The sequence below is a fragment of the Pelobates fuscus genome, chromosome 10, assembly GCF_036172605.1.
Source record: "Pelobates fuscus isolate aPelFus1 chromosome 10, aPelFus1.pri, whole genome shotgun sequence".
NCBI lineage: Eukaryota > Metazoa > Chordata > Amphibia > Anura > Pelobatidae > Pelobates > Pelobates fuscus.
Window position 1 is genome coordinate 141,684,306 of NC_086326.1, and position 21,970 is coordinate 141,706,275.

The 21,970-nt window shown below is 39.8% G+C and overlaps 1 protein-coding gene across 1 annotated transcript; it reads right to left on the minus strand.

The window, feature by feature from the left end:
• Window positions 1–4,927: 4,927 nt before the first annotated feature.
• On the minus strand, window positions 4,928–12,237 carry LOC134574824 (gastrula zinc finger protein XlCGF66.1-like). The gene is made up of 4 exons (XM_063433887.1): window positions 11,804–12,237; window positions 9,994–10,182; window positions 9,790–9,913; window positions 4,928–6,982 (listed from the first exon to the last, which is right to left on the minus strand). Exons 1-4 carry the CDS (start codon window positions 11,879–11,881, stop codon window positions 5,286–5,288), a joined length of 2,088 nt encoding a protein of 695 aa, XP_063289957.1. The 5' UTR covers window positions 11,882–12,237; the 3' UTR covers window positions 4,928–5,285.
• Window positions 12,238–21,970: the final 9,733 nt, after the last annotated feature.

Genomic DNA, 21,970 nt, shown 5'->3' on the forward strand with positions numbered 1-21,970 from the left:
TAGTGCATAAATCTGAAATTATTGTCTTAATCTAACCAATACAAACCTGGGCTCAGTAGGAAAATAATTTTAAATATTTTATTATTTAAAAAAAAAAAAAAAAAACTTTGAAAATAATTAGGTACATCACACTCACTATTAAGACCAGAAGGTCTATGAGTGTGTAACTTGAAGATCCATTGAACTTTGCAAAAGTCCAATTTGGACTTGCAATCGCCACTCCTATATAGTTTCACAAATCTATCAATGCCTTGCAAAGACAGTTTAGAGTCATCTGAATTATTGCAAATACAGAAGTGACGTGTTATCAGACAGTTAACATCATTGCGTTCAATAGTATTAATGTGTTCTCTTACTCTGTTTTTTAAGTGGTCTCGTAGTTTGACCAAGATATTGAATAGAGCAATACTGACATGTTAATAAGTAAATTACAAAGGAAGTACAGCAATTGATATACGGTATTTGCAAATTTTCGCCAACTAAATTCATTCCCCAATTTAATAACTGAACAGATTTTGCATCTCGAAGCTCCACAGTTATACATACCAACATAGTGACTAGGTTTGTAAATAGTCAAGGAAGTAACTAGACTGGGGGATAATTGTTGAGAAAGGTCGGGAGCTCGTATGGCAACTGTACGTATCACAGAACGGGCACTATGTCCAATTCTGCAGTCACCAAAGAGAACTGGCTGATATTTCTTGACAATATTACATATTTCTCCATATCATAACAATGTTGTTAGCTTTGAGAACATTATGCTCCAAAAGGGTGACTATCTGTTCACAAGGTACACCAAAATGCTTTGTCATTTCAGTAGTAAACAAAGAACATATAAGTTGTCAAACTAAATTTAGGCAGGCCCCCTCCCACTCTCCTACCTCAGTCTGTCCACTTCTTACCCCTTTCCTTCCATGTTACTGCCCCTAAATTACTTTATCTCATCTCCATAAATCAATTATCACCATCACCCCTCAAAACATCACCATTTTCTGATCTCTATGGATGATGAGTTATTCCAGAACACAATGCATTCTAGCAGATCTGTCACCACCATCCCCTCCCCCCCAATAAAATCAGTATTTCATAATTATACAATCTTTTTTGAAACACTCATATTGATTGTGTTGGAAGTTCACTGAAATTCCAATGCAGTAAAAATAATTCATAAGACAAACTAGAGACTGCAACGTCTTATGTATTTTTTCCTTCCGCTTGACAAAAGGTGGAGCTATCACCGTCTAGTTTTGTCCATTCGCCTATCCTCTAAAAACATCAGTGTTGTACTCTCGCAGATGCACAAGAGTATGGCAATGTCATGGGCTCCTAGCAGATGAGGTGCCAGGAGCTATAGTGTACATCGCTGCCAACATCTTCATCCTGGTGGCCATGAGAGACAGCTTCAGGTATGTAAAACCTACCTTCACCTGCACCCCCAGGCCACTGCACTCAAAGCAGTGATACCACCATTGATGGTCATTGCAAAATACGCAAAGACACCTACTTTAACCCCTTAAGGACACATGACATGTGTGACATGTCATGATTCCCTTTTATTCCAGAAGTTTGGTCCTTAAGGGGTTAAAGGAGAATGCGTTGACATGTGCTAAGCTGCCCGAGCCTACAAAGGGGAGGGTGGGAAAGAAATTTTGTGAACATGATTTGGGCCGATGGAGTGCGTTGCCACTGATGTGGTGGCGGGATGTAGGCCTCTCGATGGCCGTAAGAGATTCAAAACGTGTGGCAAGCAGGGCGAGCGAGGCGGCTGTCTATGATTTTGGCCATGGTGCTGAACCTCCGTGTTGAGGTGGGGAGTTGGCCTCGCGGGACCGGTAACACTACTTTGGGTCAGCTAAGGCCAGCGCCTATCCCTGTATGCTAGTTCTCTAAACCTGCTGGGGCTTGTCTCCTAAAAGGGGTACTGACCACATGTGGATACTAACCTTGAGTATAACGTTTATCACTTTGTGTGTGATAGAGTGGTGTTGAGAACGAATAGTCTTTGACGAATCGCTGGTCTGGCCAAGGTTTATCCTAGGGGTAAGATAGATGTAGGTGGGCCCAAGGCGTGCCACTGATATACCTTGATATGTAACTATGAGACGTATGGATAGGTGTGTATCGGTAATACTGTAACGTAAAAACCCATGTAAGATGAGGGACCTGAACGTTGGTCCATTCAACAGAGACAAACCCCTGATTACCAAAAGATTGGAATGTAACGGAGGAATGCTGAGTGAGGCCTTGGGGAGAAAACTTAATCGTAGTGTGTAAGATTAACAATACCTGGTAATTAAATTAAATCAGTCTGTGGTAGAAGTGCAGGAAGCTTGCAGGGACTGCGATATAATGCAGTAAGTGTAGAAATAACAAAACAAATTATGTACAGTCGTTATGTGTCAAGCAGTGATATTGGTTTGGAGTTTTATTACGGGTGAGAACGTAGTGAAATGGTTACAAGATGTCCCATGCCGTAGTTTGCCAACCCGCCTTGGGTTGGGGTTTATTACCGTGGAGGCTGAATGAAGCCTTGGGGCAAGATAACTATAATTTGTAATACTATACCTGATACTGTAGAACAGGATACCGGGTTAGCCACTTCCTGGAGTTATAGGAGAAGACGAGGAGCCTAGAAACATGACATATAACTAAGTACTTTAATAAGTATAAAGGAGAGAAATAGTGAATGAGTGATCGTGCTTTTGGTAAAAAATTGTGATTGATCTAACAATGAACCGTGGTAGTTAAATTAGGTTATAGATGTATAAGTTGCATGGGCATAGTACTGGAGTGAAAAATGTATGACCTTGTAGCAGTCGAATTGCCATTTAGATGAAAAGGTTTAATATATGCAGTTAAAAGAAAGTACAAGTAAATAACAGCGTATCCCAATTAGTGTTACTTTAAAACATCAGAAGCAGAGACATGAGTATTTCTAATGTAGTGCTTTGTACGTTCGAATGAACGAACGTCATCATAAGAACAAAGCAATACATAAGAAAAAAGGGGGAAGGCGTTTGGCTAAATTTTTATATTACATGAAGAAACTGCACACATACATAGAGACTGTGTTCTAGAAAATTTTACGAACGTAAGTATAATAAAAAATAGTGATGCGTTTGTTCGTATGAACGAACGGTATGATCGGTTAACATACTTGGAAAAGGAGAAATTATAGCAGTGAGACATGATGGTGTTCGGCAAACTAACGAATGGTGAGACAGATTGCAAACATGTTTTCAGCAGTTAGTAGTTTAACTGCGCGAACGAAATGAACTAACATAAGTATGCCTGTGGTCGACTGTTTAGCCCTATGAACCGAAGGAGTGTAGGAACGGGTAAGTATACAAACGGGTAAGTATATACGGACTGCCTTGTTTAATAGTGAAATGAAAGCCTACCCCCCTAAGGTTTTAGGCTCGAACGTGGGAAATAGCAGAACGCTATTTCCCACGTTTTGCTTACGTGAATGCGCCGGTCTCGTGACCAGAAGCCGGGTAGAGTGATCGGGGAGAAGCCGGGTGGCAGGACCAGAGGTCTAAGGCAGAGGATCATGCAGCGACAAGACTCCTGCTAGCGTTGGTAACTTTTTTTCTGGCAGGAACAAGGTGAGTCAATCAAGCTGGCACGGCAAAGGTGAGTGGGGGCTAGGGGTTTAAGTAGGGGCCTTAACTCCTCCCACAAATTTAACATACACACAAACATCTCCATAACTCACTCAGTACACTGTGGAGTATTATGGGACCCTAAACCAGAAAATATAATGTCTACTTATATAAAGGTGAAGTATGTAATTTGGTAAAATATCTCTCTCAAAGTCATTTTATAATGCTGAACAATAAATAAACAAATTCAAATCTTGTTTATAAGGTTGGTTTTCTTTTCTTCTTACGTGGAAAAAAATCTGTGACTATTGGAAATGTTTTGACAAGTGTCTTGATTTGCTATAGCCACGAATCAGAATGAGATAAAATATCCATTGGGATTGTACAACTACAAGCAATGTATCTTAGAGCACTGAGTAGCACATTAAAATTAGAGTTTAGGACAATAGTATTTGCATATAAATGAAACAATATTTTTTATTTATATCCAGCGCATCTAACCTATTGGATTGTTCTATTCGGCTGCACTATTGTCATTTAAACATTTCCATTCAAATTTCTTATTTTATATTCTTGGATTAATTTGTGTAAGAAGGGACACCATTATCACAAAGCACATTTTCCATTTCACTTACCTGACTGCTAACTTGCATAAAGGTGAAATTTTCCTAATGGCTGAAATACTTACCAACTCTCAAGGGTTAAATATGTTTCCAAAACTCCTCCTCCTGCAATGTACAAGGGAATTACGTTATTCCTCCTAGTCAATTCACAACGGGGTTGCATACCCAGACAACTGCTTGTAATGCAAGGCTCTCCAAGCGTTGTTTATGGAGCTGATTGATTTTATGAACTTTTGAAACTTTCTATTCTCACTTCTTGCAACAACCAAGTAAACAATGCACTCCTAAAATATCTTGCAATATTAACAATGATGTCCTTTCGAATAGTACTCCATGGTTGGATTTATTTTTACTCTCTAAAAACAAACATTATGCATGTTTAGTGTAAACAGGCTGGGAAATGCTTGAGAAACGTATAAGGATGGGAAACATATTAACATTACATAATCCCTGCTACCTACCTCTAGGTACATGGAGAGAAATTTCAAAGACGGCTACCTATCACATCACATATTTGCCCAAAGTGTACATTAATCTATACAACAGTATGTTTCTGTTCCGTGAATAACAGATGATCCCCTCACACCATCTATCTAGTGTGTGTTAGAATTAGATTGATTACTGTGATTTTCTCATTATATTTTGATGTTCCTCTACAGCACATTCATTCCCGTGCCCCAATGATCACATAGAACTCAATTGTGTTAATTGGAACATTTATAGCAACAACTTATTGCTTATTTTATGTTCTGTAAATCACAAAATAAAACAAGAATAGAATAATTACTACACGCATTTAAATGCACAATATCACCAATGATTCAAGCTTATCACAATCTGTCCTGTAATAGGGTCAACAAAACAAAAGTGCTAAAGTTCAGCGCACAGATCAATATATCATACAAGGATCTGTACTATCATTAGTTCAATGGTTCATACATATCTGGAACATGTATGTATTGATTAACAAGAAAAATACAAACTATCCATCATTCTGAATCACAATGTCCATGTGTGACCTATGCAGAAATGTTTACACTTAAATATTCAATGAAAATTAGTAAAAAGCAATCTGTTTATCGATATGGTCCACGTCATGTCCAGCAATACCTGAACTAACACTAAAAAGATCTTCTTGTGTACAGTGGGACGATGTCTTCTCTACAAAATGAATCCTTTGATGTGAAGCAAGGTTTGAGCTTTGAGTGAAACATTTTCCGCACACAGAGCATGTGAAAGGTTTCTCTCCGGTGTGAATTCTCTGATGTTTAATTAGACTTGATTTAGCCGTAAAACAGCTGCCGCATGTAGAACATGGGAAATTCTTTTCCCGTGTGTGTATATTCTGATGTGAAGTAAGATGTGATCTGCGGCTAAAACATTTCCCACATACAGAACATATGAATGGTCTCTCTCCCGTGTGGATCTTCTGATGTGATATAAGGCTTGATTTAGCAGAAAAACATCTTCCACATTCAGAACACGAGAACGGCTTTTCTCCTCTGTGGATTCTCTGGTGAGAAATAAGATTTGATTTTACAGAAAAACACTTATTACATTCGGTGCAGGAGAACTGTTTTTCTCCTGTGTGAGTCCTATAATGTACAAGAAGATTATATTTAGAAGAAAAGATTTTCCCACATTCTGAACAAGTCAGCTTCTTTCCTTTGTGAACTGCCTTGTGTTTAACAAGATCTGCGTTACTAGTGAAACTTTTCTGACATTCAGTACAGTTATATACACGTTCTGTGGTGCGTCTTCCATGTTGAGAGGTAGAAGTAGAGCTAGTATCATTTCCACCCCACGCAGTACTATTGATTATTGGGAAGTTTTTCTCTCTTTCTGGCACCTGACGATGACATTTTTGGTGCTTCTTTAAAGGCGTACAGGAGTATTCTGTCTGAAAATAATCTGGTAGTCTAAAAATTACATCTGTAAGATTTCCCTCTTTACATAAAGACAATTCATCATCAATATAAGTTGACGTGTATTCTCTCTGTGTTTGTTTTGGGGTTGAACAAATGTTTGTGTATGTAATATTTTTTCTTCCACGAAAAAACGATTTCTTATTTTTATGAGAAGGTATATCATCTGTCTTTGTATTCTCTGGGGGTGAATAAATGTCTGTAAGATTTACTGCTTCCCTTGAGGGTACTTCCTCTTTAATACCAGTGGATATATAATCTATCGGTGTATCTTCTGTGGGTTTATAAATGTCAGTTTCTCTAGCATTTTCTTCACACAAGATTGGTTCCTTCTTAATATGACTGGATGTATATTCTGTGGGTTTATAAATATCCATGTCTATGGGTTTTTCTTTATTACCGGAGGCTGATTCTTCTTTAATATCAGTAGATGTGTTATCTGTTGGTGTAGACTCTGCCAGGGTTTCGGTGAGATTTCCTCCACCCGATATTTCCTCCTTAATCTGAGTAGATGTATATTGTGTCTGTGTAAGCTCTGTAGATACATACATTTCTGAGGGTTTTCCTTTAATACACGAGTCTACTTCCTCCTTAACATCAGTAGATGTACATTCTGTATGTGCTGTAAGTGTATCAGGGTCTGTGATATTTTTTTCTTCATTTGAGACCATTTCCTCCTTCGTATTTCTTTGTTTTCTTTTTGGCTTAATTATTCTCATACATGTCACGTCTGGATTTATGTCAATGTCCATTTTATCTTCTATTACATGCACTTGTGAAGAAAAGGGACTTGCACGGGCTTCTTGTGTATTCTGCGTCTCGGTTTCATCTATTGGAAATGAATGACAAAACATGAGCAGAGCTGATCTTTCAATATACGTTAATAAACCAAAGAATGCCATGAAATGGGTAAAAGTAAAACTCCTTGGAAATATAGATCCTAAACAACTATGAAAAGGTTGCAAAAAAAAATGTATTTCTGTAGGAGAACATGCATAGAAAGATAATTACACAGAAGAAAATATCTTCCTATAACTTCTATATGTCTTCACAAATGTATAAGTCTCAATACATTCAAAAATGCTCACAGAGAATCACCCATCATAAGCGGTTTCTGTACCTATCTAAAAGTAATACTTGAACTGACATTTGCTGAAGCACTAATTTGCTAGCAAGGTGATTGGCTTACAGTTGTAAGAGGATTTGGGCTTCCTTTTCTAATCTTTTTACTTTTATTATTGATCATAACATATAGGGTCATATACAGCATCATATCTTATCAGAAACAGTGTACAGAGCAATCAATTTATCAAAGGAACACTCAAAGCACCATAACCACTAAAATACACATAGTGGTTATGGTGCCAACAGTGACAAAAACACACCACTTTCCTTAACAATAAGGGAAGAATTCCTCTGGTTGTCAAACAAATAATAGTAGGGGAAAATGCTTGTCGATTGTAGCCAATCCAATGCTTTTCCCATGGGAAAGCATTGGATTGGCTAAAATCGGCAATTCTGATGATGTCACCAAGGGGGCGGGGCCAGTGATGGTGCTGGAAATAATCTGAATCTTTCATGCTTTTAAGGGGGGTAAAGTCACCTTAATGGTGGGTTTTTCACTATATGGTCAGGAATACATGGTTGTGTTTCTGGTTATTACAACTACAAGCGCTCACAGTCCCTTTCCCAAGGGAAGCAATACACTGACCTGACAACACAGGTCACAGGTAACTTTTATAGGCTCTTTTATGATGTTCTCTACAGAGAACTGTACTACAACACCACATAGCATGGCCACACATTTTGTGAAGATGGAATCTGTTTTTCGTTGGTGAGGCCAGGACTATCAGTGTTGGCATTGAATTGGCACTAATGACGCCATATGTTGTATAGCACAGAGTTGGACAATCCAGATATGTATCTGTGGCGGAACCCACCTCGCCAGTGGGCATTGGAGAAGCCTGTTTGCCTGCCTCCTGCCTGCTGACTATGGGCCATGGGAGATTTGGCCCTTTAAATACAGTATTTGGGCATATTGTATCTTATTGTGCGGCTACTGGCCCTTTAAGCACAGTGAATGGACTTTCTGAAACTTTTTGGACACTTCCTCTTCCCCTCCCCCGGATCCATTGTTCTCCAGCAGGTTGTTGTCCCAGGGACACTGCCAGACCAGTGGGAACTGGTTTGGGCAGGAAAAGCCATGCTTGCAAGTGAAAACAAAGGACTTCAACCTAACTGTTAAACCCCTGAACCTATTCAAGTGAATTTTGGATATGTTTGTCCCTAAGTTATACTTGTTAAAATAATATAAGTTTTATGTATGTACGATGTTAACTCACAGAGTTATAAAAATGTATAAAAAGTGTAACTTTTCAGCTTGGAGATAATTGAGTAGATACAGTAATTGACTCAATTATCTCCTAAGCAGAGGGGAGGAATATGCTGGGTGTGTCTCTATTGTCCCATTGTGTCTGATTGGCTGCTGTACTTGCATTGTATGTGTTGTAATGTGTTTATTGGTTGTTCTGCAAAACCCTGTGGGCAGTACTATGTTTTGTGGATTGTGAATAAAAGAGGCTGTATGTGCCAGTACAGGGAGTTCCTGCTTAACCCTCAAAGTGAAGTGTTGTCTCATTATTGGGGAAGGATTTATTGTATGCTGTTTCAGTTTGACTGCTAGGAGTGTAAACCTATTCGCATGGTTTGTCCTATTCGGCTGTATACAGCATTCATATGCTTGAGAGAATTTATATGTTTCTCCGGTTCGGTGATTGTGGTGTCTGCCAGAGTGCTTGGAGTCCTCAGGAAACGCTAGGAGCATCCTTTAACGGAGGTACCCAGTCGGGGTGCCCGTCGATCCGTTACAGTATCCTTCCAGGAGTCCACATGAAGATTACTTGACTACTAACAGATAAAGCCATGGGACCTTCCTGACATTTCTTGGATATTCCAAAATTGATGGACACATTACGCCAAGTGTGATATCAATGGGGCAGTCTTGCACAGGTGCGACCATGCTACCCTGACCATCGAGATAGGTTGGACTGCCTTGATGGTCAAAATTCCTTGAGTCCAAGATACAGACCAATAATTTCTAGACATCTTAATTTCCTTTACTTATGTGGCTTGCCCAGCTAGGTTTATTGTCCTGTGATTGTTATAGGATTACTTCCAAGGAGTGAACAGAAGAGTTTTACACAGACTATTTTTTGATACCAGTCTTATGCATAGAACTGTATTGCCATTAGAAATCTTGGAGAAACTAGCTAAATCATTTCCCTGGACACCCCACAGCATTACGTTCCCTCTTTCAGCAACACAATGACCCCCCAAGGAATTGTATGGGGTGTTCCTTTTCCAAAATGTACTTCACCAAATATCAACACCCTTCCCCTGTTTGTGTCCCTATCTCAATATCCACCCAATGATGTTTCCCTTGTATCCATCTACACCTCCTCCCACACGTTGTGCCAGTCTCCCCATAGTTACCCACCTTTACTCCTCCCACATCCCCTGCAGATGTCTTTCTGTCCTTCTCACAAGCATATTTTCCCTTCCACCCTTATTTGCCTCTAGTAACATAGCTGAGCAGCATTGCGTGAGTCCTGGGGGTCCCTTTAAAGCTCTACTTACCAAGTGAGCCAAAGGTCTGGTGAGTCTCCATCTCCCCTTTTTTGCACAGAATCTCGCCTCCTTCGAAGTGCTCCCACTCTTTCACGGAGAACTGAACAGTAACATCCTCACACCTTATAGGAACCTGGCACACACAATGACACAGTCACTATCCAGACACATCCCTTGGTTTTACTGTATAATGTCACATTCCCAGTGCCTCACCTCTCCAGTCAGCAGCTCAATTATCTTATTGGTCAGATCCAGGATCTTTTTGTCATTGCTCCTCTCATGGATTAGGGAGTGAGGTGGAGATACCATGCTGGGACTCTTGTTCCTGCAAGATCCATCTGTCACATGGGGACTGCTGCTTTGTTTGACATGCTCATCATGCTTCTTAGCAACCATATAATGCTAAATAATAAAACATTAAAAGGCAAAATACACCTTCAGTCAGTATTACAACCCATAACATTAAGTAATTTATTGTGAATATCGAAGGAAACCAGATAATATATCGGAAAGTGCAGATACCAATCTCAAGCATGTCTTGTACATCTGTTTTGTATTTCCTCCTTTATTTCCTTGGAATCTTTATCAATATCTAGTTTCCATCTACTCCATATACTAGCTAAATCAGTTTACTATGCATGGCCCCCCTTACTCCCTGCATTTTAGTTCTCCCTGTATCTCCTACCTCCATAAACATTCACTAGCTAATTTGAATTGGCTAAAATCGGCATGGATGAGGGATGGGAGCAGGGCCAAACTCTGGTTTGGGCAATCAGCATTTCCTCACAGAGATGCATTGAATCAGTTCAGCATCCTGAAGGGCAGTGCTGCACACTGTGCAGTACTGCCCCAGGAAGCACCTCAATTGGCCATCTGAGGAATGGCCACAGCAGGTATCCCTATGGGGAAATGTAAACACTGCATTTTCTATGAAAAGGCAGTGTTTGCATGAAAATGCCTGAAGGTAATGATACTTATCAGAACAAATACATTAAGCTGTAGTTGTTCTGGTGACTATAGTGTCCCTTTAACTGTATGATATTGTTTTTACATTCTGTTGCCATTTTAGTAAGCTGTATTGCTAATAAATCCTTCATGGCCCTTGTGAATATCTATAAGCAAGGTATTTTACTATTTCAGACTGTGTGTAAGATAAAACACACTATATACTGTTTAAAGCTTTTTGTTTGTGTGTAAATTTACATAATTGTAATTTTTACATTTGTCTGCAAAGCAATCTATACACAATATTGCTGTGTTATGATATGTTTATATGCTCACTATGCACCCCTCACTTGAAATTAATATTATGCTAATATATATAAATTTGTTTTAATCAAAAGGCATTCTCTTACACATGTAATGTTTCATGATTATGGAGGAGCTCTGGAAATGTGATTGTGGGACATTAACCCCTTAAGGACACATGACATGTGTGACATGTCATGATTCCCTTTTATTCCAGACGTTTGGTCCTTAAGGGGTTAAACAGTGTTCCTCCCCACTCCCTTGTTAAATTTCTGATAAGTCTTTGTTGATAAATCACCAGCTTTATCTCTTTATATACAAATACCTTGCTTGCACTCAGCTTTTTACGAATACAATATATTAAATGTTTACACCGGCCAAAACCCCCCCACTGTTTTTAAAGAATAAACTAACCAAGGGTGGCAAGGAGGGAGCTGTGCTATCACTGGTCATCAATCACTAGCATGTTATGCACAGAACTGACATTAGCCAGCCTGGAACTCTTGTTCCTGGCTGGCTAATGACACCACTGGAGGCGCAGTTACAACTGAGGAAACAAAGGGCTTTGACTCTATATGTGCAGCTTTTCTCAGTGAAATGCACATACAGACTTCAAGCACCATGACCACTTTAAATCAGCAAAGTGGTCAGGGTGCTTACCCTTTAATAAACACACAATCTCACAAACGTCATATGGTCATGTTCTGAATATCCTGTTTCCAGGACTGAGAAAGTGATGACATCAATGCAATGTTATATTGCCTGAATTGCTCACCTCTCCAGTCAGCAGGTAGATTATCTCCAGCGTGAGATTTATGATCCTCTCAGTTACTTGATTTCTGTACTTGTTCATTATTAAGTCTGCCAAATACTCCAAATTACAGTTCTGGTCCTCCTGGGAGGATTATCATCAGAAAGGTCACAGCAGGTAATGTGCCATAGTATGGTTTTCATTCACAGCAACGTCAACCTAAAATGGTGAAAAAATTAAATTCTACGTATGTGGCCTTTTTTTTGTTGACAGCTAGGGGGATAGCTTTGCAGGACTGTGCATAATTTCTGCAATCTGCACCCTGCCGTCAGCGAGACAAATGTTATTGGTTAAGATTAGATGTTGGCATCATGAGTCAGAATAATAGATGTGATGGTTTGATCATGAGGGACAGTGAAGGATTACGCAACAATCACCTTTGTTATTGGCCTAGATCAGGGGTAGGCAACCTTTTAGCAGCACTGTGCCGATATAGGATTGTGATGTCCCGTAGAGTGCCAATCCTATTTTTTTTAAATTGAGGTGTGTATGCTGCCGTATTCTGCTTGGGTTATTTTTACTGTAATTGCTTTGTATCGTTGTATTTGTGTGTATATGAGCTATTATATTGTATATGTTCAGGAGTAGTTTGTGGTATCGTGTATGATACATATGAATGTGGGCTCTGTATGAGGGCTGCTTGTAGAATTGTGTGTGGATGGATATGTCACATTGTGTGTTTGGTAGTGTGTGGGGGCTCTTTGGGGTATTGCATGTGAGAGGCTGCATGTGGGGTTGTGTGCATGTATGTGTACTGTTAGTGGTGTTGCATTTGTGCGGATTGTGTGTATGTTTGTTTGTGGGCTGTTCATATTATTTGTATGAGGGGAGGGTTATTCTTAATTTCTGTGTATATCTAGCAGTGTGGGTGGGTTCCCTGGGTTCCAGTTGGGATCAGGCTGGCCAGGTACAGGTCAAGGACAGGAGCTGCGATAGCTGCTCTACTAAAGTGTGGATTCCCATTCACAAGTGCTGGGAGGCAGTGATCTGAGATCAGTTACTCTATGTGCTGCAATGCATAAATTGAGGATTGTCCTTCACCACCTCTTCGTATTAGCAAATATCTGAAGTTTTACTGGGACTCCTGATAGGCCAGAGTGCGTTTGACTCCAGCAGCCTTGAGTGCCGTACAAAGACACCTCGAGTGCCGTGCATGGCACTAGTGCCATAGGTTGCCTACCCCTGGCCTAGATTATGGGTAATATAGTAAGGTGCCCTGCGTTAACGCCAGCCATAGATTTGACAGATTACGGGCATTGCGTGAAAGCATCAATACCAATCAAATAAATGGAAGGCAAGTTACCAGCTTCATTTAACTCTACCAAATCTTAGACAGACAAATAATTACTGACTGAACGAAACAGATTATTGCTTGAGTTATCAATAACTTTGTGTGTTAATAATGGCTCAAACATGTAACATTATAATTATTGCATTTTATGCTAATTTAATTTGGTGTCTTATATCCCAGCCCTATATATATATATGTCATGTTCCCCTGTGATAAGGATTACCAGCAGCCATATGAATGATAATGTGGTTTGGGAGCTGACAATTACCATTTAGCTCAGTTAATGGAGCTGGATGTAGAATTCCCTTGTGAGATCTCAGGGAGTCCCAGTTCAGTGATTAAACCCCTGGACTCAGTGTTATAAATGGAATTAAAGTTGTAATATATCACTGTGTGTGTATAATATATAGCTATAGACATACACTAGGCTGGGATATAGAATGGTTGTTGCCATGGAGACTATCCTCTACCCTGCCTGACCTGGAGACATAATAGGAGTATAAACCGGCACTGACCAACCTGCTAGAGGCTCTCCTTCTTTATAACGGAGCTCCAAAACAACCGGAAACTGGTAACCGGAAATGCGTTTCACCGAACTTCCGGAGTATGCGTTTCAAGTCTCTATCTCGAGTTTTGAAGAGCTATAAACGCGAGAGCTGTACTAACGCACAAATGATTCATAATGGCAGCCATGATTCTGGAGACAAAGTTTACAGCACAGTAAAAAGCTTTAATGTTACCTGTGTTTAGTGCTCAGTCGGTGTGGTTTTTTTTTTTTCGTGAATGAAAACGCACTATATGTAAAAATGTAGCAATATAACATCCCTTCAGTAATTATACATCTATTGTGGGCTTTTATCACAGAGCTCCACCGCCATAAAACTCCCCAATAATCTGTAATACATTTACAAGATCCCAGAGGACAATCACACAGACCCACAAATAGTAAATCACAGAGTTCAATATACACAAACTACTTACCACAGAGCTCCATAGACACAAACTCATCCAGTAATCACAGAGCTCCATAGACTCATTGGAGAAATCAATTTATACATTACTGAATCACAGAGCTCCATAGACACAAACTCATACAGTATTCACTATACATATTACTGAATCACAGAGCTCCATAGACAGACTCATCACAGTAAATATTACTTAATAACAGAGCTCCACAAATATAACATGGATTTCAGTACTAATGCACGAAATTCATTACTGAATCACAGAGCTCCATAGACACAAACTCAGATAATTCACCATACATATTACTGAATCACAGAGCTCCATATACAAAAACGTATCCAGTATTCACTATACATATTACTAAATCACAGAGCTCCATAGACACAAACTCATTGAATAAATTATTATACACATTACTAGATCACAGAGCTCCACAATCATAACATGCCTTTCAGTAATGCACTGTATTCATTACTGGATCACAGAGCTCCATAGACATAATAGACTCATCACAGTAAATATTACTTAATAACAGAGCTCAACAAATATAACATGCATTTCAGTACTAATGCACGAAATTCATTACTGAATCACAGAACTCCATATACAAAAACTCATCCAGTATTCACTATACACATTACTAAATCACAGAGCTCCATAGACACAAACAGAGAATTCACCATACATATTACTGAATCACGGAGCTCCACAATTATAACATGCCTTTCAGTAATGCACCGTATTCATTACTGGATCACAGAGCTCCATAGACATAAAACTTATTGCAGTAATGCACAGGGCTAGTTGCTGAATTGCAGAGCTCCATAGACATAGACTCATCACAGAAAATATTACTTAATAACAGAGCTCCACAAATATAACATGCATTTCAGTACTAATGCACTATATTCATTACTGGATCACTAAAATATTCACAGAGCTCCACAGCCATAAAACTCATCACAGTAGAGCCTGGCTGCGACAACCATGTTTTTGGAGACAGAAAGTCACTGTTATTGGAAACACAGCTATAAAGCTGTACTGTCTCGTTTGTTTAGAGCTCTGTTGTTATGGTTACCAGCTATGGAAAGTGAGCTTTAGCTGTTTTCTCAGTCTGTTATTCAGATCTAAGGAGGTTTATTTCCATTAATCAGATTAAAAATAAATATTGCAAATACAGTATTGGTTAAATATAACAAAGTTGTAGGAAATCACATTTCACTGGAATTGATAATCTGTCAATCTGTAAAAACGACACGGCTTCAGCAGCTAACCAAGGCTTCGGTTTAATATTATTATACCAAAAAGAAAAATGTAATAATTTGAAAAGTGCATAAAAAAAATATACATTGAGCCCCATGATACTATTTGATTTACAGAGTAGCTCCAGCGTTCCACTGCGCAGGGTACAATAAATGGTTACGTGTACTCTGGGATGATGCTTTGTGCACAATGTCAGACCAGCCAACTGTCCCAATTATGTCAGCACAGTCCCTATTTTAGGATCCTGTCCATGGGACACCATTAAAGAGACACTACAGTCACCTGAACAATTTTAGCTTAATGAAGCAGTTTTGGTGTATAGAACATGCCTCTAGTGGCTGTCTCATTGACAGCCGCTAGAGGATTTTCTGCGATTCTCACTGTGAAAATCACAGTGAGAAGACGCTGAACGTCCATAGGAAAGCATTGAGTAATGCTTTCCTATGGGCGGTTTGAATGCGCGCGTGGCTCTTGCCACGCATGTGCATTCGGAGCTGAGAGGCGGATCGGGACGGAGAGATCCCCAGTGCCAAGGGAGTCCGGCGCTGGAGAAAGGTAAGTGCTTTAGACACACACACACACTCTCATGAACAGACGCACACATTTACTTACAGACACACACTCAGTGACAGACGCACACAAACATACTCAGTAACAGACACACACACTAACACACACACACTCTAACACTAACACACACACTAACACACACACTCACACACACACTAACACACACACACACACACACTAACACACTCACTAACACTAACACACTAACACTAACACACTCACTAACACACACACACACACACACACTAACACACACACGAACACCAACACACTCACTAACACCAACACACTCACTAACACTAACACACTAACACTAACACACTAACACACTCATTAACACACTCACTAACACTAACACACTAACACTAACACACTCACTAACACACTCACTAACACACTCACCAACACACTCACCAACACACTCACTAACACTAACACACTCACTCACACTAACACACTCACTCACACTAATACACTCACTCACACTAATACACTCACTCACACTAACACACTCACACTAATACACTCACTAACACACTAACACACTCACTAACACTAACGCACTCACTAACACTAACGCACTCACTAACACACTAACACTAACACACTCACTAACACACTCACTAACACACTAACACACACACTAACACTAACACACTCACTAACACACACACACTAACACCAACACACTCACTAACACCAACACACTCACTAACACCAACACACTCACTAACACCAACACACTCACTAACACTAACACACTAACACTAACACACTAACACACTCATTAACACACTCACTAACACTAACACACTAACACTAACACACTCACTAACACACTCACCAACACACTCACCAACACACTCACCAACACACTCACCAACACACTCACCAACACACTCACCAACACACTCACCAACACACTCACCAACACACTCACTAACACTAACACACTCACTAACACTAACACACTCACTCACACTAATACACTCACTCACACTAATACACTCACTCACACTAACACACTCACTCACACTAACACACTCACACTAATACACTCACTAACACACTCACTAACACACTCACTAACACACTAACACTAACACACTCACTACACACTAACACTAACACACTCACTAACACACACACACACACACACACTAACACACACACGAACACCAACACACTCACTAACACCAACACACTCACTAACACCAACACACTAACACTAACACACTAACACACTCATTAACACACTCACTAACACTAACACACTAACACTAACACACTCACTAACACACTCACTAACACACTCACCAACACACTCACCAACACACTCACTAACACTAACACACTCACTCACACTAACACACTCACTCACACTAATACACTCACTCACACTAATACACTCACTCACACTAACACACTCACTCACACTAACACACTCACTCACACTAACACACTCACACTAATACACTCACTAACACACTAACACACTCACTAACACTAACGCACTCACTAACACTAACGCACTCACTAACACACTAACACTAACACACTCACTAACACACTCACTAACACACTAACACACACACTAACACTAACACACTCACTAACACACACACACTAACACCAACACACTCACTAACACCAACACACTCACTAACACCAACACACTCACTAACACCAACACACTCACTAACACTAACACACTAACACTAACACACTCACTAACACTAACACACTAACACTAACACACTCACTAACACACTCACTAACACACTCACCAACACACTCACCAACACACTCACCAACACACTCACCAACACACTCACCAACACACTCACCAACACACTCACCAACACACTCACTAACACTAACACACTCACTAACACTAACACACTCACTCACACTAATACACTCACTCACACTAATACACTCACTCACACTAACACACTCACTCACACTAACACACTCACACTAATACACTCACTAACACACTCACTAACACACTCACTAACACACTAACACTAACACACTCACTACACACTAACACTAACACACTCACTAACACACACACACTAACACACTCACTCTAACACTCACACTAACACACTCACTCTAACACACTCACACTAACACACTCACTAACACACTCACACTAACACACTCACTAACACACTAACACACTAACTAACACACTCACTAACACTAACGCACTCACTAACACACTAACACTAACACACTCACTAACACTAACACACTCACTAACACACTCACTCTAACACACTCACTCACACTAACACACTCACTAACACTAACACACTCACTAACACACTCACACTAACACACTCACTAACACGTTTTTTTTTTGTTTGAAATTTAATCCCCCCAGCCTCCTTACCTGTGGGAGATCTGAGGGGATTCCCTGGGGTCCAGTGGTGCTGCTGGGCTCCTGAGGGGGGCGGTCACCCGGCTGGCCGGTCCTGCGGGCGCGCGAGGGAGCACTGTCCCCTGGGTGCTCCCTCTTCAGCTCCCTCGCGCGCCGCGTACTGATACCGGAGCCGGAAGATGACATCATCTTCCGGCTCCGGTTTCAGTGCGGTGCGCGAGGGAGGTGAAGAGGGAGCAAACAGGGGACAGTGCTCCCTCGCGCGCCCGCCAGCCGGGTGACAGCAGGGCCAGCCTCGGGGGGCCCTGAGGTGGCCAGCTCCTGGGCCCCCCAGCAGAAGAGGCTGGCCCTGTGGGTACATACCTGGGTCGCAGGGGTCGCGGCTGCGACCGGGCCCGGCCCACCAGGTATGTACGCCACTGCCCTGCAGCCTCACTGCTCAATCCTCTGCCATTTAGGAGTTAAATCCCTTTTGTTTATGAACCCTAGTCACACCTCCCTGCATGTGACTTGCACAGCCTTCCATAAACACTTCCTGTAAAGAGAGCCCTATTTAGGCTCTCTTTATTGCAAGTTCTGTTTAATTAAGATTTTCTTATCCCCTGCTATGTTAATAGCTTGCTAGACCCTGCAAGAGCCCCCTGTATGTGATTAAAGTTCAATTAAGAGATTGAGATACAATTATTTAAGGTAAATTACATCTGTTTGAAAGTGAAACCATTTTTTTTTTTTTTTTAATGCAGGCTCTGTCAATCATAGCCAGGGGAGGTGTGGCTAGGGCTGCATAAACAGAAACAAAGTGATTTAACTCCTAAATGACAGTGAATTGAGCAGTGAAATTGCAGGGGAATGATCTATACACTAAAACTAACCACATCAAACTAAGTTTATAGTAAAGAGGTGTCTAGATAAACATACAGTCAATTGGTGGAGGTAAAAAGCAGTGTAATTATAGTACAGTGGTCAATGATAGTACAGTCCACCATATTGTTAGACTTTTTATTCAAACAGTTTGGTGTGTAAAACAACTTTTTGTGAATAAATCGGCTTGCAGCTGATCAGGAAGAACCCATCGATGTGAAATAGCAGCCATACCACTTCCCATTCATTTTTTTCTACACAAAATGAATCCTTTTATTATTTAGTAAACGGTCCTTTACGAGAAAATATTTTTGTCTGCGAGGGGAGACGTCATGACGTGCTGACCGCGGGCGTGACGGAAGAGGAGGGGCGGAGGACTCTGAGGAGCATGGCGAGATACACCACGCTGCTATGAACGCCTAAACTTACCACACGAGACACTAAAGTTTTCCGGGCCGTGCCTGCCTCACAATACACAAACAAGGCTACGCAGGTTTATTACTCGCTGCATCACTGGCTTCCGAACTGCATGCTGACGATATCGCCTGGATACCCACTAATGCCTAAGTCAATTTTATGGCTAACATCAAGTTACAACTACTTGCAAATTCCAACCCTGCAGGAAATAGGAAGACGGAACCTCAGATAAGTTTACTACTTCAAAACAATTCCAGATATAATCTATATTATTAATTATAAAGTTATATATTGAATTACTATTTTGTCTCTAACAACATATGGAAAATTGAAAAGGTTATAAAAGGTTATATACTCATATCAATTGAAGACACCTAAATACAGCTAAATGACAGCTAATTGATGTATAATTATATTTGATAACTGCATTATCTTTATTGCTTAACTGGAAAACTTCACACTTAAATCACCTGCTATTCCGTTCACTAAAAATTGACAACAAGGGCCGGCCAATTAAACAGTGACCGTATTTAAGGCCTCAAGAAACGTCTATGTTATCAAAGTAAAAAGGCTATATATTTATACTAAATGAAGACTACTAATTGATGCATATTCATATTTTATAACTGCACTATCTCTATTGCCTAAGCGGAAACCTCAGACTTATAATACCCGCCACTTCAATGAAATTGATAATAAGGGCTGGCTAACTAAGTAGTGACTTTAGTAACGCCTCATGAAAAGCCCAATACAACAAATTAAGAAAGCTATAGGCGCATATTGAATGAAGACAGCCAGCTGATGCATAGTAACATTTTATAACTGCATTGTTCTTTTTGGCTAAGTGGAAAACTTCAGATTTAAAATCTCTGCTATTGTATTGAGGCTGACAATAAGGGCCGATAAACCAAGTAGTGATTTCTCGATGGCCTCAAGAAAAACCTAATGACAACAAAATTAAAAAGGTCATATATTTAAAGGCCATATACTCACTAATTGCTAATTGATGCATATCTCTATTTTATTGGCATTATTCGTATAGCCTTAGTGGAAAATTAGAGACTTAAAATCCTCGTCATCTCATTTATACTGATAACAAAGGCCGGTTAACTAAGCAGTGATTGCATCTAAGGTCTCAAGAAAAGTCCACGTCAACAAGTAAAAGGGTTACATACTCAAACTAAAGGAAGATTCCCACTTGCGCCATAATTATATTTTCCAACTATACTATCCTCATTGCCTAAGTGGAAAATTCGCGACGGTAAATATTACCTAGTTGATTAAAACAGACACAAGGGCCGGTCAACTAAGTAGTGACTTCATCATGGCCTTAAGAAAAACCCAAGATAACAAAACCACCGGAAAGAAGGATAAAAAAGACTTACATCAAGACAGATCAATGTCTACATATTTTTCCCCACATCAGCAGAAAGATAATGCAAAAAATAATATACACAACCTGGAGGAATCACTGAATAATGTGGGAAACACTACGATTGAAGATTATAAGGATAATAAGGATCTGATTACAGCTTCACAACTACAAGATCGCCTAAGCGCTAACCTGTCTGAAATTAATAACATATTAAAAATAAGTATTGCTGAAATTAAATTCGAAATTAGACAGGAAATCCACGTACTTATGGCAAGATTCCAAAACTTTGAAGAACAAATAGTCAAAATTGATTCTCATATTCATTCTCTCAGAGACGAAAATAAACAAATGAATCAAAAAATTCAAGAACTGGAGCTGAAAGTAAACGACATGGAAGATAGAAGTAGACGCAATAATCTGAGGTTCAGAAACTTTCCAGAAACAGGACCGCAGGAAAATTTAAAACAGATTCTATACCAATATTTTCAAGCCATGAATATACCCACCTGTGAATCTGATAATACTATACAACGATGTCATAGGATGTTCAAGCCCCAAGCAATACAGACAGACATACCTAGAGACATTATCGTTTCTTTTATTACATCGGAATTTAAGGATAAAGTACTTCGGCTTGCAAGATCAAATCCCACAACTACTGGTCAGTTTGGGAAGATCCAGGTTTATCAAGACCTATCGTTCGCGACTAGAATGAAAAGAAAATCTTTCTATCCTTCTACACAAATTCTCAGAAAATTGGACATTAGATATAAATGGCTATTTCCAGTAAAAATAGCCTTCACTTTTGAAGGCATTAGGGAGACATTTGATTTGAATATAAAACTCATACAATGGTTAAAACTAAAGAATCTGACAACAGAATAGGAATATATAGTGCCTCGTTGGGGGCTTAGGACGTTCCTTTTTTTTTTTTTTTTTTCTCCTCGACAATTCTTCTTGTTAAAGACATCATAGAAATTACACATGTATACA

What these genes read in the sequence shown, in the direction of transcription:
- LOC134574824 (XM_063433887.1), bottom strand. Translation starts at nt 11,881, where the DNA reads ATGAACAAGTACAGAAATCAAGTAACTGAGAGGATCATAAATCTCACG. An exon ending in TCTACCTGCTGACTGGAGAG is followed by an intron (nt 10,183 to 11,803) that starts GTGAGCAATTCA and finishes TTTATTATTTAG; the next exon opens with CATTATATGGTTGCTAAGAA. An exon ending in TTGAGCTGCTGACTGGAGAG is followed by an intron (nt 9,914 to 9,993) that starts GTGAGGCACTGG and finishes TGTGTGTGCCAG; the next exon opens with GTTCCTATAAGGTGTGAGGA.